Raw genomic sequence first — 25,511 nt, 5'->3', positions numbered from 1 at the left:
CTTAACCAACTCAATCGTGAGTTTCCCATAAAAAATGTTACCCTCTGTTGAAGCAAGAAGCCTTATCATGAGTCACTGCTTGGTAGCATTTAATAATAATTGAATAGGCACTTAATTCAGAGCAGTTAACCTCTTTCAACCTTGAGTGTCTGCTGTAGTGCTGAGCACTACATTCCTGTGTCAGTTAAGCGCCATTCTGACTATGTGTCAGCTGCTAATAATCACTGCTTGCTTGAAACTTGGTTTGGTTTGTTCTATTGAAATAACGCCCTTGCTTCTGTTAACTTAAGGTGTTGTGAGTTTTAAAAGTTTGGGGACTTAACAGAAAACTGTTCAGCTACCTGTTCTACCTTCCGGCAGCATCATCTCTGCTTACCCACCTCTGTATAACTTTCCTGAAAAGACATGATTTTTCTCCCTAACATCTTCAGTCATCTTGTATCATTTCAGCCCTGTTTTTGAAAGAAAGAGAACTATGGGTCAGTTCTTGTGTGTCCTGTAGGCAGAACATCAGCCTCCATTTGTCCATCTGTGCCTTGCCTGTGCCATATGGTCTTTAGGATCCCTTCCAATGTCATTCTTCTCTAACCCCACATAACGTGATTTTTCAAGCCCCCCAAAACAAAAACATTATGAAGACCCTGTACTGTATGTGAAATCTACTTGATTATGTTTTTTCAGCCAGTAAAATGATCCCTCATTGATTCGTACTCGTTTCTCTGTCCGAATAATGAATGCCTTGACGCTGTGTAGCTTCCTTGCCTCAGATCCATGTTAGAACAAGTAAATGAATGAATGAATGAATGAATGAGGCCTGTCGTCCATCTCAACTATAATCTGCTTTCTCAAAGAGGCTGTGCCCTCCGCTTTTGAACAGGTTAAAAGATTTTCAAGCTGCCAGGTGAATGTGTTTGTTTTATATATTATAATCACCTTCAAACCGTGTATATACTTAACACCCTAAGCTGTTCTTCAACTTCCATAGCAGAAGAGGTAAGGGAAAAACCTACAGAAGAGCAGGCATCAAAGCCATCCCCAGGGACCATCACTGTATAGGTCAGGCCCATGCTGGTTGAGGGTACAAGCATCAGAGTCGCTTCATTCTTCTTCCACGAACTCTTTCTCCTACAAGAGTAATTTGAAGCCAGTTTATGTATAAGATAGTGTTCTCACAAAATTAAACCTAGGAAAAATAGCATGCTGTAATATAGTGACAATAACAACCATTTTGCTAGACATGCCTTAGAATGTCTTGTCCACCCCTATCTTTTCCATGCTATAAGTAAAGTGTGTTTCTGATTTGTTTTGCAGAGCAGCCTTTGGCAAGGAGTCAGAAGTTCTTATTGGGAACCTGGGTGATAAATTAATCCCTCCACAGGACATCCTCCGTGATGTCAGCGACCTCAAAGCCTTGGCCAACATGCATGAGAGCTTGGAATGGTTAGCAGGTCGAACAAAGTCGGCTTTCTCCAATCTTTCTACATCCCAGAGTAAGTACCAGCAGGGTGGTTCCTGTGGGGACAGCTGAGGAACTAGACTGAATACTTTCATTTGAAATGCCATAAGGGGACATGTCCGAGTTGTTGGAAGATCTGTGCAAGAATTCTGCTTGTGCTGAGCCTCTGGTACTTTGTCATTCTGTGAAAGGAAGTAATCTCAGCTTCCCCACGTGGGGCGTGGGAAGCCAAAAAGGCCCATGTTAACATAGCTTGATGTTAAACCTTAGAAACACCGGATTGTGTAAGATTGAACCACTGTGTCTTAGCACAGAAAGCAATACATTTTGTCCTTCTTACAACTTTTCAAGGGTAGAAACTGTGTCTCAGAGCTCAAAGCTGAGCACGCAGTTGATGTTTTCATTTTAACTGATAGAAAACGAATGAAAAAGTATCTAAAAAGAGAATAATAGAAGTGATCAAGTTGCTAGAAAACAGAGACAATGAGAAAAACATTTATTCTGGAAAAGAGATGGCTGAAAGATAACCTCATTATACATCTCAAGGAAATTAAGGAATAGGGTCTGAAGTAAAAATGGGAAACCTTTTTCTATCAAGGACCAATGACCAATTATTTCAAAAATAATTTGAAAACTTTGGGACACATAAACTTTATTCAATAAGTATAGCACAAATGTTTTTTAAAAGCATTAGTTCAGAAGTGTTAAACAGTTAAAGGCAAAGAAAAAATGATATGAAGAAGGAATAAAGGAGATGGGAGATTTGAATGCATGAATGGAGGGACAGAGAACAGGATAGAAAAAAGCAAAATCACAGCAAGAACATGAAAGAAACTGAATCAGCTCTGAAGTTAGTATTAGAACGAACTGTTAGAAGATTGTTAGAAGGAAAAAACTTGTATTATTTGGACTGTGGACTTCAAAGAAAGTTATTTTTTATCATTGTCTCTTGAAAAGTTATTATTGCTTGATTAACCATGATTTCCAGCCCAGAGAGGGAGAAGATGTGGATGAAATAAACCAGAGTAAATTATGCCCTGAAATGCAGGCCCCACGGGCAGAGTCTAGGAGACCTTTGAATGCTCACTTACTTATGATCTCATGCTGATTGTGTAGCTGTCCTGGGGGTCAACAGGGGATGAGGAAAGCAGATGGAAGGAGGGGGCTTCTGAGATTACGTATTCTGCTTTAGAAATCTTCAAATATTACTTTTTATTTATACTCTTATGTTTGCACTTTTTAGTATTTAAAATAGTACTTTTAGCTGATGATAAAATTGTACATGTTTATTCTTAGAAATGTATTCACCTACTAAGGATAGTTTGGACTCAGTATCGGGTCTGAGCAGACTCTGCCTAAGTAGGTATCCTTGAGAGGTTTTCAACTTTATAACGACCTCATATCAGGGAACCTGTCACAAGTAGTAGTCAGAATAAGCCATTTTATCTCCCAGACTCACCCGACTCCACCAAAAAAAAAGTCAGCAAGAGCTGACTCCCTTTTGCTAGTTGCAAAATAAACAGCTCTGAAAAGGGACCAGATGCCTCTTTTCCTAGTTTCCTTTGACTCTTGCAAATGTAGGGCTGCTTGGGTTGGTTTGTTAGTGATGATTGGAAGGAGTTCTCTCGTTCGGTGGGCCATCGAAGTCCAGTATTTCATAATGCAGTCTCTTATTTTGGCAGCACAGCCTCCCAGGTTTCTGTTCTGTCCATCCTAAAAGAGCTCCACGAGGCAGAATAGGACACAGCCTCCACAGCAAGCCACTGAGTGATTCACACAGTCTAACCTGGCTTCAGCTGTTCTCAAAAAGAGAAAGATGCTCTGTGAGTTACGGTCAACTTTGTAACTGCACCATTTACCTGTTCTGTTCACGTCACCGAGAGTCCCTAGTACAGCTGATGTCTAATTCACGTCTTCCAGCACCTCTGTTATTCTGACAGAGACCTCTTGTCCCATGCCCATTAATACCTCTCATGTGCTCAGTTCCATTTTATAGGCTGTACCCTCTCAGTTCCTTTCAGGGTGATTATTCCAGCCAGTGAGTGATTTAAGTGACTGTTAGCATATTGACGATCAGTGCAAAGCCCAAGTGAACTGTAATCACTACTTATGTTGTCTCTGTAAAAACAGAGCATCCAGCAAACCTGGTTTATTCTGCTAACAATATGCCTTGCTCACCCACACGGGGCTGTTCTTTGAATTCCCAGGAGGGATGCCCACTGATGTTTATAATTTGAACAAAGCAGGGAATGGGTTACTTTGATTGGCCATGTCAGTGTGACTTTAGAAAGGGAATAAAGGACAGCTCTTTATTATTCTTTTGAAAAGTGAACCAGATGATTACCTCAACAAAAGTGTTGCCAAGTCTGGAGACTCGATAGCATGAAGAAAATGCCAGACTGTTGTCTAGCACTCACAGAGACTCAGGATGGGGAAAAGGCAAGAAAAGAAGCATAGAAGTTTCTTTTCTTGTCCACATCCTTTAACTATTTGGTATGGTAAATGCCATGCTTTCTTATAATTAAGAAGCTACTAGTAGAATGGAATGGAGGAAGTTTGCAGAAAATTGTTTTCATAGTAGAAAATCTCTTTAGATATTAATAGCAGTATTCTCCTCCACCTGAAATATCTCATGTCATAGTGAAGAGAGTATTGCATTTTAATGGCAGAGCATGGCTGGCCACTTGCCCAGGAGATAAGAGTTGACCATTTTTTCAAAGACAGTTTTTCCATCTCTTTTAGTATTTGCCTAAGCATCACTCTGTGTTCTTTACATTTAAAAGAGTCTCCTCACCTCCTGTAGATCCTGACTACTCCAAAGGCACTGCTCTTAACTTTCACAGTCCATGGTTCCTGCTCCATTTCTCCTGGTATTCCCCCGCTCAGCCTTCCTTAACCCTGTTCTACTTAAGATTCTTTCTGTTGAAAGTCACAGCCCAATTAAAAGAAAAAGAATGCATCAATTTATAAAACTGGTAAATCAAAAGACTTCAGGTGTGGCTGGATCCAGAGGTTCACAAGATAACACCATGTAACAGACATGTTTACACACCTGCTCTCTCTCCCCCACTTTCTCTATTTTTGGTGTATTTCCTTTATTGCTTTCCGTCTCAGGTAAGACCTTTTCGTATGGCAACATCCTTGGTTACCAGCAGCCCCAAGATTATTTGATCCCAGACAAAAAGAGCATTTTTGCCAACAGCTCCTGAAACAGTCCTAGAGAAGACTTGGATTGACCTAACTTGACCTCCTCTCATGGGTCTCTCAGGCTCTCTCTGTATATGCCTAGTTTTCTGACTCTTTACCCACGACTCAGTCTCCCACTCCCACTTCTAGAATGTCTTTATGTTCAGGGTCTGTTTTAACAAATATGCTTTCAGTGCAAGGAAGTTGAGCAGAATCATATGTAGCGTTCGGCATTCAGGATCTAGGTTTATACATATTTTCTCTCATTGATCACAATTTCAACCTTGTAGTAAAGGCACAGGATAGTATCTGTAATATCTGCTGTTTGTAACAATCCTAAATAAGAAGTCTGAGATTAACTGTTATGGTTAAGAAAATTCTCAGAAAATAGTGACCTAGATAAAAATTAAGAGTGTATTCAATTGGAACACTAATGATTTTCTTTTCTATTTTATCCCTTTGTTTTAAGGATGTGTTGCCTTTAAAAATAGGGTACAGAGAACTTGAAGGGGGCTCCAGAGCTTGTTTTGACTGCATTTGCTTCCTCAAGGGGACGCCTCCTCTCTTTCTCAGATTCTGTAAAAAAAAAAAAAAAAACTCCAGGGTTAGAGAATCTAAAACTTCCTTGATTATATATTCTGCTCTTTAAGTAACCTTACCATCGAGGAGGTCATCTGTTTTTTATTAAAGTCCCTTTGCTTCAGTCTAAACCTCTTCTGTCCTATTCTTCAGAAATTAAATGTTGAATATTTTTTCTATGAAATACTTTAATGTGTCTGAAAACATTTCCCTGGTCTCTACCTGCCCATCTCTGGATATTAAAAACTTTTGGCCTGAGGGTCCCACCCAGTCTCTGAGTCCAGGGCAACCAAATCTAGCAGAAGTAGGAGCCCAGATCAGGCCCAAGTTCGCTTACACTCTCTCGGATGGTGGTTTGACTGTTAGCCTTTGTGAATGTGGCCCATGTTGCAGGTTCCTTCAACACCAGTTGTATCCCCTTCTGGCTCCCTCAGCTCCTGTTACCGCAGTTCTTGCTGTGCCCACGTGCATTGATAATAAAAAGTCATACTGTAATCTTTTTTTTTTTTTTTTGCAAAACCACAGGGTCAAATAAATCTCATAATTTTGGTTCCTGGAATTGGTTCATGAATTGCAGTATTAGTTATGCAGTTATTTATATACTTCTTTTTTCTTGTATTGTGGTAAGATATACATAACATCAGACACACCATTTTAACTGTTTTTAAGTGTGCAGTACAGTAGAGTCACGTGAACTCTATTTATTACTATGCAACAGATCTCTGGAACTTTTTCATCTCACATAACTGAAACTCTGTACCCACTGAACAATAAATACCGTATTTCCCCCTCTCCCCCAATCCCTGGTAACCACTTTCCACTTTCCATTTCTATGAGTTTGACTACTTTTAGATGCGCCCTTATAAGTGGAATCGTGCAGTATTTGTCTTTTTGTGACTGGCTTATTTCCTGTAGCCTAGTGTCCTCAAAGTGTTATAGCATATGACCGGATTTCCTTCTTTTTTAAGGCTGAATGATATTCTGTTGTATGGATATACGACATTTTCTTTATCCAGGCATGTGTCAGTGGACATTCAGAGTTCACCCACCTCTTGGCTATTGTGAATAATGCTGCAGTGACACATAAGTGTGCAAATTATACTTCTTTCTTAAAGCAGAACTATTCTTAGGGATCTTAGAAATCATCTGGTCTAACTCAGATGTTTTGCACATGGAGGAATCAAGGCTTCAGAATGGTCACTCTGCATGTCTCTGCCTGAACTGGTATGGAAACAAGCCCTCAAATTGCCACTTTAATTTTCTCTCTACTACATCATCGTCTTGACCATTACCAAGGTTAAGTACTGGCAGTGATAACAGTTCCATTCATACCCTATTCCTGTTAAACCATCCAGGAAGGTCATCGTATTTTTTTTTTTGATGAAAGCACTTTAATGCCTACAGTCAACTACTGATCATTTCTGATCATCGTCTTGTGTGTAACCAGACTTTCTGTGCTTTAAATATACGGAACTATTGCACATATCCCTTTTTGCATTTCATCTTAGTTGTAATAAAATATCTCATTAATTTTTCTCCCTCTTTTTTTGTTCTACAAATATTATCGAAGTTAGAAACTCTACCTGTCTTGTTATCATGTTAACAGAGTATCTTCTAGCTACTGCACTCTCCTATGGCAGCAGCCACTAACCTTGTGTGACTATTTACATTTACATTAATTAAAACTAACTGAAATATAAAATTCATTTGCTTAGTCACACTAGCCACATTTCAGATGTTCAGTGGCCACTGTATTAGCGAGGCTAATGTAGAACATTTCCATCATCACAGAAAGTTCTGTTGGATTGTGCTATAGATCAACACTTAGTTCGCTACTGATAAAGTTCTAAAATAATGCCAGTTCATACAGTTAGCTTTTTGAAACATACTTGAAATGTCCACCTAGTTCTATCAAGACATGGATAAATACTTTACTTGTTCAGTCTCCAAATCCCCTGACAGAGAAGTACGTGTTAGGCCTGGCTTTGTCCAGAATTTTTTCTATTGATGCTAAAGGGAAAAGAGTTTAGTGGTCAAATACACTTAAGACCCATTAGGTTAAAGAACCTTAAATGTAGTTCCTGCATACAGTAAAACTTTTAAAGTCTTTTTATGTCAACGGAGTAATTACAGCAATGCAGTGTTTCCCAAACTTCTTTATCAATGGAATTCTCTCACCCCAGAGCATCTTACAGGACTTTTCTTTTATGGAACAACTTCTGGTAAACACTGTCCTATGCTATATTTATATAATTTGTTCAGAATCATTTATTTCTCACAGCATAGGCACAAGATAGGGCATATGCTTCACTACTGCAGGAATGTAATTTCATATTATTGGCAGATTTGCACACCATCAGATGACTTCTGTTGCAATTTGGTTACTTTATTACTTGATTGAATTATTTTTAGAAATGTTCAAGTCAACCAATATGAAATGACTATGGTTTCTTTTTTGCTTGTTTCAAACCTGGCTGCTGCCCAATCATTACACTTCACTCACAATTCTCAAAGATTCCAGCTACTAATATAATTCCACACCTCAGTTCACTGATGAATGTTAATATGTCCAGAGATTGATTTTTTAAGAAAAAATTTAATTTAGAATACTTCCAGATTTTGAGTAAAGTTGCAAAGGTAGTACAGAATTCCTGTGTATCTCATACCCAGTTTTCCCAGTTGTTAACATCTTACATTTGTCGCAACAGATGAGCCAATATTGATACATTATTATTAACTAAGGTCTATATTCACATTTCCTTAGTTTTTATCTGATGTCCTTTTTCTGTTCCAAGCTCCCATCTCTAGGATATCATAATACATTTAGTCATTGTCTCTTTAGCCTCATTTAGACTGTGAAAGTTTCCTAGACTTTCCTTGTTTATGATGACCTTAACAGTTTTTTTGTTTGTTTGTTTTGGGGGGTTTTTTTGTTTGTTTTTTTTTTTTGCGGTACGCGGGCCCTCTCACTGTTGTGGGCTCTCCCGTTGCGGAGCACAGGCTCCGGATGTGCAGGCTCCGGACGCGCAGGCTCAGCGGCCATGGCTCATGGGTCCAGCCGCTCCGCGGCATGTGGGATCCTCCCGGACCAGGGCACGAACCCGTGTCCCCTGCATCGGCAGGCGGATTCTCAACCACTGCGCCACCAGGGAAGCCCTCGACCTTAACAGTTTAAAGGAATACTGGTCAGATATTTTGCAGAATGTCCTTCAATATGGGTTTGTCTAATCTCTTTTCATGATTAGACAGGGCTGGTGGGTTTGGGGAAGGAAAACCACAAAGATAAAAACATTCTCATCGCATCTATCAAGGATAACTGCTATCAATATGACTTATCACTAGTGATGTTCTGGGATTGATTTTTGTGCCTCCGATTCATATAGTCCCCTCTAGACAGTTCCTTCTGAACTCTAGATTGACTTTCCACTTTCCCACCGCAAACTGCTTTTGTCTCTCTTTCTAGTGACCATTTTTTAACATGATGAATGCATCTATTATAAGCCCAATGTTTGGACAAGTTGAATAGCTGCTTAAAAAAATAGTCGTCACAATTATGCAGTTGATAAAGATTATAATCTTGTGGGTCTGAAAGGCCTACGGAAGGAGATGTTTTTTTCTGCCCTGAGCCACTCGATTCGGGCCTGCAGCTACTTCTTAGTTGCCACATGTGCTAAACAATCCTTAGTAAATGTATACAAACCTATTAATTTCAGACAAAGCCATGCTGAGATTAAAAGAGCTATCTGAACTTTTCTTCACCAAAAATAAAGTTTTATTTTAACCCGTTTACATTAGGTCCTTCTAATGTGCAGTGTTGACTGAAAACCCACTTACAAGTGAAACTTATTTCCTGACAAATGTCCTTTTAGAGTAGCGATTCTCAAAGTTAGCTGCATGTCAACTGTAATCAGTTGGGGAGTTTTAAAAAATACTGATGCTGGGCCCCACTCCCAAAGATTTTCATTTAATCGTTCCAAGATGTGGCCTGGGCATCCCCAAACCATTCACATCAGAGGTTGAGAACCACTGTCCTAAAGGATTGGTTCTCATCCTCGGCTTATATTAGGATGACCTATTGAGCTTCCGGTCAGACTCTCTGCGGGAGATGCCCAGAGTACCATGCTTTCAAAAGTCTCCTCAGGCAGTTTCAACAAACAGCCGAGGTGGAGACCCACTGATTTTTGAGCCCTCCAGAATTTCTTCTTTAATTTCTAGAGCTCTTATATTTGGGAAATGCTTGATAGTTATTTTGCCAGTTTTAGTCTCAAAAGTTTATCTTTTGAGTTAACAAGATATCTTTTGGGTTAACATGACTTTCCATTTTACAGACGAGAACACCAGGCTCAGAGTGTTGTAATTCGTGTCTATACTAGAGTCAGGACAGCTGCCCACTTCTGCTTAGCAGTTCCTAGTTAACCAAACTGTCCCCCAGGTCTGATTAAAAATAAAAACCTTCCTCTTACCTTTTTCAAATCAGTGAAATGAGAAGGGCACAGGAATCAGTGTCTCTCTTAACACAAAAGGCTGTGATTGCCAAACCAATTGAATGAATGTAGAAGTGTTTACAAGTCAATTATATCACTGAAAATAAAGATGGACAAGGTCCAGGTGTCTGTACACCCCCCCATCCCTCGAGTATATGGTTTTTTCGCCAACCAGGAGGCCTTTATACATTGCCAACTATGATTTAACATTTTCTAGAAGGTGGAATAGGAATTGAATATGAATAGAGCTCTCTATCATGGGCTTTTTCTGCCCTAATGGCAAATGGAAGATAAAATGCAGACCCCCACCCCCTCCCCTTGCTGTTTGTTTTTCTGCCTTGACACAAATGAGAATTAAAATGTCCCTAGACAAGATCTCCTGGGACATTGTCCCATTTCAGCTTTGCTTTTGTCAAACCATTAAGCCAGAATTTTTCTGTCATGATTTCATCTGATTATTTTTAATTAAAACTCTGTGTATGGTAATTTCTCTCCTGCTCCGGTATTTACAAGTTTCAAATATTTGTGGACTGTTATCAGACAGCACCTCCTCAGCAGCTGCTTAGCCTAACTCTACATACTTAGTGTCTCGAATCCTGTTTTCAAGGTTGGGCTTTCTCTGCCATAATCATTTTTTGGTCTTGTTCGTTGTCATTTTCTTCAGCTGACTCTCATTCTGTGGTTTCACTCTTATCATTCCTCTTCCTCAATTGCTGACAACTTCCAAATTCATTGTCATTGGTTAGTTTCATGAGCATACTGTTTACTAAGAAAATTACATTACCACTGGAATAATACCTTGTTCAGGGCTTTCCCACCTACTGTCCAATCTGGAATTTGTTTTGGTCTTATCTAATTGACACAACTTCTACTTTTGTGTGAGCCTTTATCGCTTTTTTGAAAAGTGTCCAAATACACTTCCATGTTGTACCAGTTTCCGAATTAATCATATGTTTTGTAGGAATGAAAACACTAAACGACAATTTTATGATGATTCAGTTTTGTTCATTTTCAGTCTTAATTGTACTCTATTGTTACTTATAAGCTGATTGAAATTTATCTTCATGAAGAAAGACTTGTGTGGAGAAAGTCCCTGCGCTCAGGGTGTTCACCTGGTTGTTCTTAGGAACTTTCTGAGGCCCATGTTGTTACAAACAATGGAGATGCTGGTTATTCTCTCACTTTATAAGGAAAAACATCTGGACCCCTGTAGCTCCTTCTCCACACTGATGTACTCTGCACTGTTACTACTGATTATCATCCAAACTTCAGGCTGACCCATGCCGTTCCCATGTTCCTTTCTTCTCAGTACATCTTAAGTACTGATAACACGGGTTAGTCCCCTTTTTAAACATTTCTTATTTTTTTCCCTTTCCTCTCATTGAATACCCTCACATGGCTCCTAGATCGTGGTCATTTTGCCTCCCTCTAAACCTCTATGTTTTTCTTTTATTTCATAGACTCTTTCCCATGCTTCTCCTTTAGTCTTGGAGGCTTATAGTACATATTTGACTTTGAAGTCAAGTACACTTGGGGACAAATGAGGCAAGTTATTGTATCACCAGAGGAAAATTATTTCACCTTTCTGGACTAAATAGGTCTTCTTACTTGTTCAATAGATACGATGATGCATCCTCACTGGGTTGGTGTGTAACCGTTACATGAGATGATGAACTTGGAGTTCTAAGCATGAGACACAGAGTGGGAACTTAATATGGGGTTCCTGGGGTTACTACTATGAATCCTATCACTGGGGCTCTCACTCATTGCTCTGCTCCCCGAATACTGGGTCTTCACCTTCTCCCACCCCTTCAGGGTTCTCTTTTATCTCAAGTCTTGTGGTTGCTTTTAAAACCCTGTTAACATCTGTCCTTTTTGTTTTTCAAAACTATGAAAAGAGGGTTCCGATGTTGTTGAAAAACATGCCAGAAGCAAATACAGTTCCTTCTTGTCAATCAGCTGGTCATCTGTCGAGTCCATTGTCCTGTGCCGAGTACTGATTAGAAAACAGCACCCTACCTCCCGCAGCAAGGAGGTGATTATCAGTTGTGAAGCTATGGAGGGCTAGTGCTGTGGGCATTCTGATGTAATTTTGGAGTTTTAAGTATCTACTCATAAAGAATTATGTGGCTGTTTCTTTGAAAATGCCAACATTTGTATCCAGAAGGGAAATATTTTATGAAAATATGGTAATATCATGGATGGCTTAAGTGTGGTGACTGGGAGCTTCCAGATGAATGATTGTATCTTCAAACAAAACTCTAAAATGGAAACAGGAAGAAGAAATAGGAATGAAAATCTCTGGGGAAAGGGGGAGGCAGAAGAAGGTGGAAAGCAAGAGAGGGCTTTAAAATAGCATGCTGAAATAGCAGAGCCAGACGGAGGAGAGAGTGGAAATGCAGAATTACCCGGGTTGACACCCTGAGCGGAGGTGAGGAGAAGTGGCTACTAGGGCAGCAGGTTTTGAACGAGAAATCGGAGGGGACCGACTTGGCCGCCACACAGAAAAAAAAAACCTCTTATAATGAATGAGAAGTAAGTGAAAGATTGTACCTGAAGGCACTGATTGTGCTATTAAATGTAAGCTCTTATCTGGAAAAGCCCTCGGATAGTTGGGTGCTTTAAAATGTGAGATAAGCCCCCTTACCAACATGAAGCCATGACTTCATGAACTTCTCACTAGAAAAAGAGTGTGTCTTTTAATTTCTTCACCCTCAAAACTAAGCGTGGGTGTACTACAAATGCAGGGGACCAGGAAAGATGAATCCTGATGGGGGAAACAGAAAGAGGATAGAGGGCTGGCCTGGACTGAATGGAAGAAATCTCTATCGCTTTGTGGGATTGGATTTAGAAAAATGTTCCAAAACATTTTTGGATATAAACTGAATCTGCTTTCTCAGACAGCTTACTTATTAATCAGTAATACACAAAGACCCTTTGCAGTCAGCCAGCCCCTGGGAAAGTGTAACAAAGGGACGGTATACATGAATGTGTGTGCATGTGACAGTCCCAGAGGATGCCAAGATGATGACAATGGCACTCAACATTTAGACTGCATTTCATACTTTTTCAAGGACCTTTATAATCATTCATTCTTAATCCTTTATCCCTGCCTCAAGCTGCAGTTAATAGCCTTTATTCTCTCAGTTTTACAAAGCATGATCATGAAACAGAAGTTTGGCCATTGGCCCAAGGTCAAAGTGAGACGGTGACAAAATCTAGATTGAACCCTACTGTTCTCAGAGTGCAGACCACAGTGTCTAGAAAAACAACATAATTGCCTGTTGCTAGTGTGCCCCAGAACACCAAACTAGCGCACCTCTGTTTCCCTCCCCGGGATAATGTTATTCTCTAGCTGTCTGCCAAAATCACAGCAGCGAGATAAATGGCACGCTGCATCCCAGAATGCGTCTGTGAATGACACTGGGTGCACTTTAAAGGAGGTGGTCTTGACCTTCACCTGCTGTAAGAAACCGAAGCTGGAAAACCTCCACCCCCCTGCCAAGGATCTATTTCGAAGCCAAATTTTATAGTCGTGTATTTAGGGAAAGGTTCTCAGTTACTTTATTATCCTAAATTCAATATCGTAATTTATATCCACTCTTATAAACTATACAATAAAAATGTAAAAGAACTCCCTTCTTCTTCATATGAGGTACAGGAATAGATCAGGTGTAGGTCTCCAAGGCACAGTGTTGTTTATGAATAGCAGTTAATTCTGTGTACTAACATCTTTGAGGTCTGGTCGTTGAATCCTAGGTGAATTTGGCTGGAGTTCTTAACTAACAACGTAATCCAATCCAATTTTTATGAAAGGAAGAATAATGAGGACTCTTCTCTAAGACTAATGAAAAACCTAAATGTTTTTCTAGAAATCAGGAATATCTGATCAGATTCTTCAAGGAAGCAACAATCCTGTAAATGTCAGAAAGGTGTTACATTCTGGAAAACCCCTTTGGTCGAATTCATCTAAAGAAGGTCTACTTGCAGGTGACTTTTCAGCAAGTCTGTCAAAAGCTTCTTGCTACAGATAAAAATTCAGTAACCTTTCACTGTGGATGTGCCACAATTATCACTCATTTAAAAACAGTCCCTCTAATAGAGGATTTTATCATGCTGGACAGTCTCTGCATTGTTCATCATTTGGTGTTTGCTGAGCTGACGGCACTTCCACAGCACTTTTCTTATCTCTCCTTCTTCAGAATTGGATTTTATATTTCTGAACCAGCCAGATACGACAAGTCATTTTCTTCCCTCTTGTCTTTTAAGAAATGCAAACTTGATTTCTTTTTTTTTAACAATCACCACTTAAAGTTATTGGAAATGTCTGTATTAACTAGCATTGGGATATGCAGTGGAAGACTATTGCATTTTAATTGCGATTGGGGTTTCCTCTCTTCTTTTTCTTTCTTTTTATTTTCCAATATTTGTGTATTCTGTATCTCTTTGGAACCTCATTCTTCGAAAACACACAGTGTACAGCAAAGATGAGGTATTATGAAGCCTGATGTTGCTAGAAGACAACGTATTATTTGAATTATTGTATTCCTGAACCTCAGGAAAGGTGGTGATAAGCTATGTAAGTGGGTCTCTGTATGTAAAGATTGTCTTTATATGAGAAACTTACTGAAAGGAAAATGATAAAGTCATTAGCCTAACACCTGGGGTGGGGGGGATTGCCAGTTCAAACAATATCTCTTTCTATATATAGCTCATTATTGAGAATCTTAACATTTTAAGTCTGAAAAAATGCAGCTACCTGTGGTTCCAAGTGAATGATTTTTAAAGGCTCCATGACACATACTTTTAGGTGTTTACATTTTATCCCAGGTTTTATCTTGGCCACTTTCATGGAATAGTTCTATTTTCAAATTAAGATCAAGTCTCTTCTCTTTATAATGAGGAATCTCTGGGAGATTTGGGTGAGGCAGCCTGAACAAAGGATCAGAATAAAGCGGCCACATACGCTCTGACTTTATTGGAAACTCTCTCCTTGGGCCTACTGAGGACCTGTCCATTTTCTCCAAGAGAGTCTGTTGCACAATTTTTAGGGAAATAGAGAACTTCACTCAAGAAATGATGACAAGATTTTTGACCTTTTATGCCACAGCCTTTAAATAGTGGTGCCAGAATACTGAGAAAGACCGTGTAGAGAGAAATTCTCACTGAAATATTCATTTTAAGATTCATGGATTATTATCGTAAGTATCAAAACAGAAATAACATCAGAGTCTTTTTTCGTACACTAATTATAAAGGCCATCCTGTAGGATCAGCTTTATGAAGAAAAATATTTGCTCAAACTTTACCCGGAGAGAGATGTTCAGAACTTCTGTCATGTCTACTTCTGAAAGAGGGAATGTGATGAAAAATCCACCATCGTATTATTTGTTTAAAGGTACCACAAGCCCAATTAACGCGTTTGCTCAAGCCAACAGCCTTTGGGCTTCTCACAGAAATCTTGGAAGTGTGCTAGAGAAATGCCCCCGCAAAAGAGTTCTGCATATGCTGCTGGATCTGCCTCGATCTGCGAAGCACAACAGGGGTCACTGACAGACAGATGGCTGCCACAAGCGACACCAGTGGCCAGAAGCTCTTCCCACCACCTCCTGTTCCCACAAACAAGCGGGGAGAGATGCTTTTCTTCAACACCATGCCTAGACTTTCTCTCCCCTGACCCAGCCCTACCCATGGAATATTGAGGCAAGACCGACATCTAACGTTACAATCCTGCCTTATTTCTATTACTCAGCACCAACAAAACAGAGGAGCATGGCCTCGGCCTGGCACAAGGCACTTTTGATATCATCGATGATATTGTCTGTGTCCTAAATCCCTCACAGGATTGCTTTGAGGATCAAGCCAACTACTGTACGCATGACCCCTGATCCGGTGCCTACTATACAATGATCTCTCAATAAATGGTAGTTTTTTCCTTCTGTTTCTTCTCTCTTTAAACTCGTTGCCTCAATCTTAGCCATCCTAAGAATATTTCATTTCCAACTCTTTCATTTTACTCTCCATATTTGCCCATGATGGTGCTCAGTGTGAAATGCCCAAGTCCGCCTCCAGTTTCCCCCCTTCTCCTATCCTTCCTGTTGATGACTGGCCCATTCTGCTTGATCATTGAATTTCACCGCCAAGGGATCACTGGTACATTGCGTTTGAAATGCAACTTTGAGCACTTACGTTTAACAGCCTTCCAAGATCCATGTGGCCTTTGAACTCAGGCACAGGGTGTGTTTATTCGGGGCCACAGTGAGTGAAACTTAAGGTTAAACCTCAGCTCTCATTAAATGACTTTCTCTGTAAACTTGTACTTCCGTATCAGGAGATATGGAAATGAAGAAATTGCTGCACTGTGGTTTTAGTAAAAACTATTAAGAAAAATGACAGACCATCCAACTCCAGAGCCAGTAGGAGCTCTGAAGCTCTTGGGCCTTTTAGAGGCATCAAAGGATTCTGTCTGTGTTCAGCTGCATTCTTTTGTTCATTAGGGACTAACTTGTAACATGTCTCATTGAGTTGATTGTTCCTATGGACTTTTTTCAGTTAGATGTCTTATAAATTGTTTTATTTTTTAAAAAGCAGAATAACTATAGACTATTAAATGTCTCAGTAGCCCTGAATATCCCTAGGAAGGTGAACAGGATACTGACACTTCATTAATGCCATAAATGGTAGAATTTTTAAAATAAGAAGTAAATATGCATTAATTTAAAACATCTGCCATAACTTTAACATACTAAGATTTTATTAGCTATAGTCTGTAATGTTCAGTAAAATTCTGATGGCAAAGTATGACTTAGTCCAAAGTAGGATTTTTCTTATAAGGATCTGAGGAGTTCAGGCCATTCTGGTCTTTAGATTAAGAATTTAAGATTTTCTTTTTTAATTGAAGTATAGTTGATTTACAATGTTGTGTTAATTTCTGCTGTATAGCAAAGTGATTCAGTTATAAATACATATATGTGTATACATATATATATGTATATGCACACACACACATTCTTTTTTATATTCTTTTCCATTATGGTTTATCACAGGATATTGAATGTAGTTCCCTGTGCTATACAGTAGGACCTTGTTGTTTATCCATTCTATATATAATAGTTTACATCCGCTAACTTCAGATTCCCAATCCATCCCTTTCCCACCCCCCTCCCCCTTGGCAACCACAAGTCTGTTCTATATGCCTGTGAGTCTGTTTCTGTTTTGTAGATAGGCTCCTTTGTGTCACATTTTAGATTCCACGTACAGGTGGTATCATATGGTATTATTTGTCTTTCTCTTTCTGACTTACTTCACTTAGTATGATAATCTCTAGGGCCATCCATGTTGCTGCAAATGGCATTATTTTATTCTTTTGTATGGCTGAGTAGTATTCCATTATATATATGTACCTCATAGAAGCTAAGATTCTTAAGTGCTAATATGGTAATTTCTATGTCCACTGTTGTGGTAATGGATTATTCCATGATTTCCCTTGTATACCAACCCTTTACTAAGGATCACTTCTTAAGGTTTCACTTTCATCGTGAAACAACAAAAAGACTTCATTATCACAGAGCTTCTATTACTTCAGCAGAATCACTTGAAACATCTAAACAGTTGAGAAGTGCATCCCAATAATATACTTAGAAAGGATGAGAAGCAAGAATAGTGAAACTAGCTATTCAGCTTAAATTCTATAGGGATCATTTACCCATGTTGCAGTTCACTTAATTTTCTACTTTCCACACTGAATTAGTCATGTGAATTAGTTAACAACCGTGCCACCACTGCCAGATCAGCTAGTACTGAGACTTCTTTCCCTCATCAATACTCCATATTGGCTTAGATTGTACACCAAAGCACCAGGTAGAAATCACACCTAACCCAGGCGTGCTGAACAGGGCCTAGTGAGTAGTACTTCATGTTGATACAGATGTTGACAAGGGCAGTGTTAATTATCAGTATCAGTAATAAAGCCAATTCAAGGCTTATCTCCTTGAACATAGCAGGTACTCAGTAAATGTTTCATCAAATTGAATTAAATTAACAAAATGCTTCCAGTGAGGGCCTGAAATCTGCTACCCTTCTTCCATTTGCTGATTGGCTGGTAAATCTATGTCTGCAAATGAGCCATCTCTTTTTCTCCATTCCCTTTCTTTCCCCTCTCAATTCAAGCACTGATAGCAACAGTTATATAGCACAGGAAAGTTCCTCCCAAGGCACCCATTTATCTCTGTTAAGAATTTCCCCTAGGATTAAACAGTATGATTATCTTTGGATTTCCACAATATTTTTGGCCATTAACTTCCTTATTTAAAGCAGTATATTTAAGTCTCTATCAATTTTCTCTTTTGCCAAATGTGGATGTTATTTACTGAAAATGTTCTTTCTGACCTTCCACTCTGACTTGTCTTTCCTTTCCTTAATAACCTTTCCTGCAGTACTTGTTTTGGCACCAATACTCACTCATTGACTAATGAATGTGTTATATTCTAGAAGTTCTTTTGTAAATTGACTGCTAGAAGCTCTGAGTGTGGTTCTCCCATAGAAACACTGTTATTTCTGGTTATGGGCTACAGGACACGATTTTTAATCTCTGAGTCTCAGTTTTCTCATCTACAAATTAGGTATAATAATGCCTATTTTGTAAAATTTATTTTATTGAAGTGTAGTCGATTTACAATGTTGTGTTAATTTCTGCTGTACAGCAAAGTGATTCAGTTATACATATATACATTCTTTTTCATATTCTTTTCCATTATGGTTTATCACAGGACATTGAATATAGTTTCCTGTGCTGTACAGTAGGACCTTGTTGTTTATCCATTCTATATATAGTAATTTGCATCTGCTAATCCCAAACTCCTAATCCATCCCTCCCTGACCCCACCTCCTCCTTGGCAACCACAGGCCTGTTCTCTATGTCTGTGAGTCTGTTTCTGTTTCGCTGATAAGTTCATTTGCATCATACTTTAGATTCCATATATAAGTGATATCATATGGTATGTGTCTTTCTCTTTCTGACTTATTTCACTTAGTATGATAATCTCTAGGTCCATCCATGTTGCTGCAAATAGCATTATTTCATTCCTTTTTGTGGCTGAGTAGTATTCCATGGTATATATGTACCACATCTTCTTTATCCATTCCTCTGTCAGTGGACATTTAGGTTGTTTCAATGTCTTGGCTATTGTGAATAGTGCTGCTGTGAACATAGGAGTGCATGTATCCTTTTGAATTATAGTTTTGTCTAGGTATTTGCCCAGGAGTGGGATTGCTTGATCATATGGCAACTCTAATTTTAGTTTTTTGAGGAACCTCCATGCTGTTCTCCATAGTGGCTGCACCAATTTACATTCTCACCAACAGTGTAGGAGTGTTCCCTTTTCTCCACACCATCTCCAGTATTTGTTATTTGCATATTTTAATAATGCCTATTTTTGATAGTTGCTGTGAAGATCTGCTAATTTTAATTTCTAAATATATATGTATACATTTGTCATTTATTCTTCATCCTTGCTGTCACTGACGTAATTTATACATTTACACCTTCACTGTTTCTCACCTGAATTATCTCAGTAGCCTGCTACTGATTGGCCTGTTTCCATTCTCCTTATCCTCCTATGATACAACTGCCATACCAAAGTGATCTATCTAAATGCAAATATGACCAGCTAACTTGCTGCAGTGGCTTCTCATCATCCCCTGGGAGATCCTTAACATGACACAGAAAGTTCTTCACAATCTAGATGGTTTTATGGGCGTTGATCTGCCCTTAGTTCTCCTGCAGTGCCATGCCATTTCTCACCTTCTTGCCTTTATTCAAGCTGTCCCCTCTGAGTACCCTTTCTCCTTAACCTGGTTAAGTCCTGTTCCTCTTTTAAAATTCAGCTTAAGCATCACCACTTCAAGAAACTTTGGGGAGCCTTCTCAGGCTGTATTAAATAACGTTTATCTGAGCTCTAAAAATACCCAAGAACTATCTCTAGCATTTTACATACTGTATTATGCATTTATTTACTACTCTATCTGCCTTTCCAACCAAACTGTAAGTGCCTTGAAAGTATGCACTTTGTCTCTTTCCTCTTAACACCACCAACTAGTACATAGAAGGGACTCAAAAATGTGATTGTATCAAACAGCAAATGAATGGATAAACTAATTGACCTTAACCTCTGTTAATAATATTATTCCAGGGAGGAAATATATATTTCTATCTGAATAATTCCAAGAACACAGTCCCCTGTTCTAAAGTCTCAGAGAGAACTTTCCTCCCCACCACTGCCCCTACAGGTTCCAATAGCTCCCCTAGTTTTGATTTCTAACATTTACTTACTATGAGACTACACCTTAAATAATGTGATGTGGACCAAATCCAATGCTATAATATAAACAAGAACAACCTCTCTCACAAGGGCAGTATTGTGGCAGAGATCCAGTAAACATTTTTGAGAGCCAATTAAGAAAACCTGTCTGGAGTTGGACTAAAGGAGGCACTATGGGCAGGGTCAAAATCCTTCCCAGAAAAGAATACGAGGTTCATTCCAGTAGACTAATGAATTGTTGACTTAGACACCCAATTTTTTTTGCCATAGAGCAGTGGTTTTTCAGACAGATTAGAGGGGTCCTGAGCAGGCATAGTTTGAGGCTTTCTACCTTCTCCTTTAACCAGAGCCCCTTCTTAAATTTTAGGCCAGTAACTGAGATTAGTATTGAACTCAACTCATAGACTTAGCTATGACTCATTCATGTCCACAGAGTCAGAGGCTTTGAAAAACCACTGAAGGCTGCCAACTCCATCTTTTATGTTGTTCCTGGTATATTTCTTCCCAAGACATTGAAGAAATTATCTAACTATAATTAGCTAATTATAATTTGCCAGGGAGGAGACTGGCATAGAATTTAGGAAGGATATTCATCAAATTGACGAACCTATAGATTGGGAAAGTGGAAGAATACCGTTTTGAGTAAAATACAACCCAGGTCCAGCCACATGGTTATATAACCATATAGTTAATAAAGATAAGCAATTTGTCACCTAGTATGAGCCTTAAGTAATTGTAAAAAAAAATAGGATGAACACATACATTTATCAATGCTTCCACCACTTGCCCCACTGAAACAAAACAAAAAGTCCACGGAAACTAAAAAGCAGAAGAGGAAATCCAAGAAAGCCAATTTCTGCACCAGTAGTGAGGACACCAAGAGGTTATTCAACCTACCTTTAAAAAAAAAAATTGGCATAGCTACCTACCTCTGAAAGAGGGAGTGAAGATGGGGCTAAAAATAGGAAGACTTGTTGAAAGTCTGTTTATGAGACATTTACCATCAGATTTTCTCCCCTACTTCATGCAGCTGTGGCATTGCTCCTATCAAAATCACAAAAGAGCGCTAGAGATTTATTCTCTAAAAATGTTTAATAGAAATTCCTTGGACTGCAAGACGTAAGACATAGTTGAGTGTGGGGCTACCATCCTGACATTAGGGCAATTAATTCAAAGTTCACATTAATGACTACTGAGACCTGCCTTCCCTCACTGATTGGCTGGCAGCCAGGCATATAACTTCAAATAAGAGACTGGAAAGTCTTCTCTGAGGAAGCTGAACAGCCCAAAAACCAAAGACACTGACGTCTGTGGTTCCCCAATGAAACAGACCAGCCAGATCACCTACAATGATGACCTCAGTCCACAGGCTCCACCTCCACAGACACAAAACTTCAGTCAGCCCCACTTAAATATGAGCAGACAGCCAAGGATAGTAGACATTTAAGGAGACCATATAATTGAAATAAACCAAAAAAGTAACTTAGAGGATTCTCCAGAAAGGAAAAACCACTTAAAAGAAAAAAAAAACTATAGTTACTATCCCTAGAAGAAGAAATAAGAGAAGATATTGCATCCGTGACATAAGAATAATACACTATATGAAAGGAGCATTCAGAAAACAAAAAGGAATGCTTGGTAATAAAAAATAAGTTGTGAAAATAAAAATCTCAGAAGAAAGGTTACAAGACAGAGTTGACGAAATAGCCAAAAAAAAAAAAAAAAAAAAGTAGAACATAAAGACAAATAGAAAATAGGAAAAAAATAAAAAGGACCCTCTGGAGCAGACCAGTATGTCCAAGAACTGAATAATAGGGTCACAGAGAGAAGAAGAAATAAAGAGCATCATCAAAGAAAAATTAAGAAAACTTCCCAAAACAAAAAACATGAATTTTCTTTGTTGTTGTTTTTGTAAATGAAATTTTACTGGAACACAGTCACACCCACTTGTTCCATACTATCTATGGCTGCTTTTGCACTGCAACGCCAGAACTGAACAGTTGCAGCAGTCATAGATCAGCAAAGCCTAAAATGTTTACTAGCTGACCCTTTATAACAAAAAGTTTGCCTACTTCTGGGCTAAATTATGGTCATACCCTTCTTCCTTTTTTTTTTTTTAATCTTTATAATAGAAATTTATTCTGGATGTTCACTTTTTTTATTGATGTATAGTTGATTTACAGTATTGTGTTAGTTTCTGCTGTACAGCAAAATGATTCAGTTATACGTATATGTATATATTCTTTTTCATTATGGTTTATCACAGGATGTTGAATATAGATCTCTGTGCTATACAGTAGGACCTTGTTATTTATCTATTCTGTATATAGTAGTTTGCATCTGATAATCCCAAATTCCGAATCCATCCCTCCCCTACCCGCTCTTCCCCTTGGCAACCACTTTTCTGTTCTCTATGTCTGTGAGTCTGTTTCTGTTTAGTAGATAAGTTCATTTGTGTCATATTTAAGATTCCACATATAAGTGATATCATATGGTATTTGTCTTTCTCTTCCTGACTTACTTCACTTAGTATGATAATCTCTATGTCCATTCCTGTTGCTATAAATGGCATTATTTCATTCTTTTTTATGGCTGAGTAGTATTCCATTGTATATATGTACCACATCTTCTTTATCCATTCATCTGTCAATGGACATTTAGGGTGTTTCCATGTCTTGGCTATTGTGAATAGTGCTGCTATGAACATAGGGGTGTGTGTATCTTTTTGAATTATAGTTTTGTCTGGATAGATGTTCAGGAGTGGGATTGCTGGATCAACATGAATTTTCAAGTTGAAAGGGCCCAGAGTGCCCAGCAGAGTGGATGAAAATAGACCTAGATTCCCACCAGGTCAATCACTGCAAAACTGCAGAACCCTCAGAATAAAAAGAAAATCCTACAGCTGTCAGGGTGCGGGGGCAGGGGGAAGGTTTTATAGAAAGAATCAAGAAGCAGAAAAGCAATAACTCCTCAAAGGTAACACTGGAAGCTAGAAGACAATAGAAAAATACCTTTTAGATTTTTAAGAAAAAGTATTTCCAACCTAGAATTATATACCTAACCACACTATCAATTCAGCATGAGGGAAAAAGAAAACCTTTTCAGGCACACAAAGTCTCAAAAAACTTACTTTCCATGCAATCTTTCTCAGAATCTACCAAACTGAAAGAGTTTACGTAAAATTAGGAAGGCATAGTATACAAGAAATGGAGATTCCAACACAGAGAAGGAACCCCCAAAAATGATCATGGCGGGAGGTGCCAATATGGCAACAGGCATAGGGAGTAACTAGCCCCCAGAGGAATGATTCAGAAGGTCACAGGAGAGGTTTGTTCAGGAAGGTGATGTTGCTAGAAAACCCAATGTGTTTGGATTTATTGAGAGAGAAGTGTTTGAGGTTGAACGATCTGTCAAGTACAAAAAAATGAAGCAAACAAATAACAAGGCTGTTATTAGCACCAGAGAAAACAAACCTATTGTGCAGGGGGAAATGTGGCATCTTGCATGGCCCTAGATGTCAGTAGCATTTATCTAGTCATAATAACATGAAATACTGATCTAACCACAGTTATGAGACAACTGAGTGAGAAAGTAATGGGAAGAGAGTGCATAAGTGGAGGGAGTTAAATCCTAATCTTTCTTAGTGGGAGGGCAACAAATAAACACCTAAACCTGAAAAATTAAGAAAGTAGCAAAGTAGACAAGTTCTTTAACCATACAGGGATAAGCACCAAGGAAATTGACTAAGAGTTGAAAGTTGTCACCTAATGAAAAAGCTTATAAACACTACTTGGCTCTTTAATCTATGTGCATATCTAGATTTGATTAAAATAAAAAGGGAGCTAAAAATTGATTACAGTAGTAAAGGTCCTCGCTGGGCCCTCATTTTTTTTTAATTTATTTATTTACTTATTTATTTATGTATTTTTTTTTTGGCTGCGTTGGGTCTTCATTGCTGCGTGTGGGCTTTCTCTAGTTGTGACGAGCGGGGGCCACTCTTCGTTGCGGTGCATGGGACTCTCATGGCAGTGACCTCTCTTGTTGCAGAGCATGGGCTCCAGGCATGCGGGCCTCAATAGTTGTGGCACTTGGGCTCAGTAGTTCGGGCACGTGGGCTCCAGAGCGCAGGCTCAGCAGTTGTGGTGCGCGGGCTTAGCTGCTCCGCAGCATGAGGGATCTTCCCGGACCGGGGATAGAACCTGTGTCCCCTGCATTGGCAGGCGGATTCTTAACCACTGCACCACCAGGGAAGTCCCTGGGCCCTCATTTTTAAGTTTTAATCAATTCTAATGAATAATTTACTATATGAACATGTTAGGTAGACCCAATCTAAGAAGAGCCTATTGTCTACGAAGTTTCAGTCAGTCTTCCTGAGATCCAAAAACTAGAGAAAAACAGACCTTCCAAATGTCATTTGGAATCTGGGCTTTCACGATTTCTCCTGTGAAGTTTATGGTAACTATGTAATCTGCCCTTGTTCCTAGTACTCTCCACCAAACCCAAATCTTACCAGAAGTATTTGCTTGGGTTTGGGTGAGATAATAAATGCTCTACTATCCAGTATATAATAAGATCCCAGGAGGCTGCTTCTACATTCTGCCTTGCTTGTGGTTACACTATCTTGAAGATGTTTTCTGGTTTCATAAGGACTATTAGATAGCTAAAATTAACAGGATGCCTGACATAGACTAGATCGAGCTAGATTCTGTTTATCAGCAATAATTCCATGAGAAATAGTAGAACCCTGATAATTTGATTTAGGTTTTTTTTTTTTTAGATACAATGGAAAAAATTTAAGCCCTTATATGTGCGTGCATGCATGCATAAATAAATGCACAAGAGAAAAAATTGGTAAAGTAATTCAAGTATGTTTAATATTTAGAGATATAACATTATACCCCATAAGTAATATTATAAATAATTCACTATTGTTAAGATATTTCCACAAACTATATGACAGAGTTTTTGAGGCAAATCCCTGTGTAGTATAATAATCATGCAAGAAGATTTTACTTACCTCAAATTGCTACCAACAGATTAACCCAGAGAGCCAGATACTGTGCTGTAATAGTATCCTGGCTATTAACAGACAAGTGTTTATAGGTGTATGATCAGAACTTGAAGCCTACTTCTTTATGATCAAAACGTAAAACTTAGCAAAACATTTACCTGTACTGGGAGTTTTAGAATATTATTTCTAACTTTCTTAATGCTGTGGTGGTAAGTGTGGTAGGCAGAATATCACCCCCCCAAAGGTGTCAATGTCTTAATCCCCAGAACCTGTGAAGATGTTCAGCAAAGGGGAATTACGTTTGCAGATGGGCTTAGGGTTGCTTGTCAGCTCACCTTAAATAACGTAGGGAAATTATCCTGGATAATCCATGTGGGCCCAGTGTAATTACAAGGGTCCTTAAAAGTGGAAGAGGGAAACAGATGAGTAGGCCAGAGTGATGCAATGAGAGAAAGACAACCCTACATTGCTGGCTTT

General features: G+C 38.9%; 1 protein-coding gene across 1 annotated transcript in view; it reads left to right on the top strand.

Annotated features, from left to right (window-relative positions):
• EXOC4 (exocyst complex component 4) overlaps positions 1-25,511 on the top strand; it is an 810,848-nt gene that overhangs the window by 691,197 nt on the left and 94,140 nt on the right. The window contains exon 14 of the mRNA XM_082661558.1: positions 1,312-1,490. Within this exon, the coding sequence (XP_082517684.1) occupies positions 1,312-1,490 (179 nt within the window). The remainder of the gene's footprint in view (positions 1-1,311; positions 1,491-25,511) is intronic.

Source organism: Grampus griseus (assembly GCF_964374135.1).
Source record: "Grampus griseus genome assembly, chromosome: 9".
Lineage (NCBI taxonomy): Eukaryota > Metazoa > Chordata > Mammalia > Artiodactyla > Delphinidae > Grampus > Grampus griseus.
Note: the sequence above shows the minus strand (reverse complement) of the source record. Positions and strands in the feature narration are given on the sequence as shown.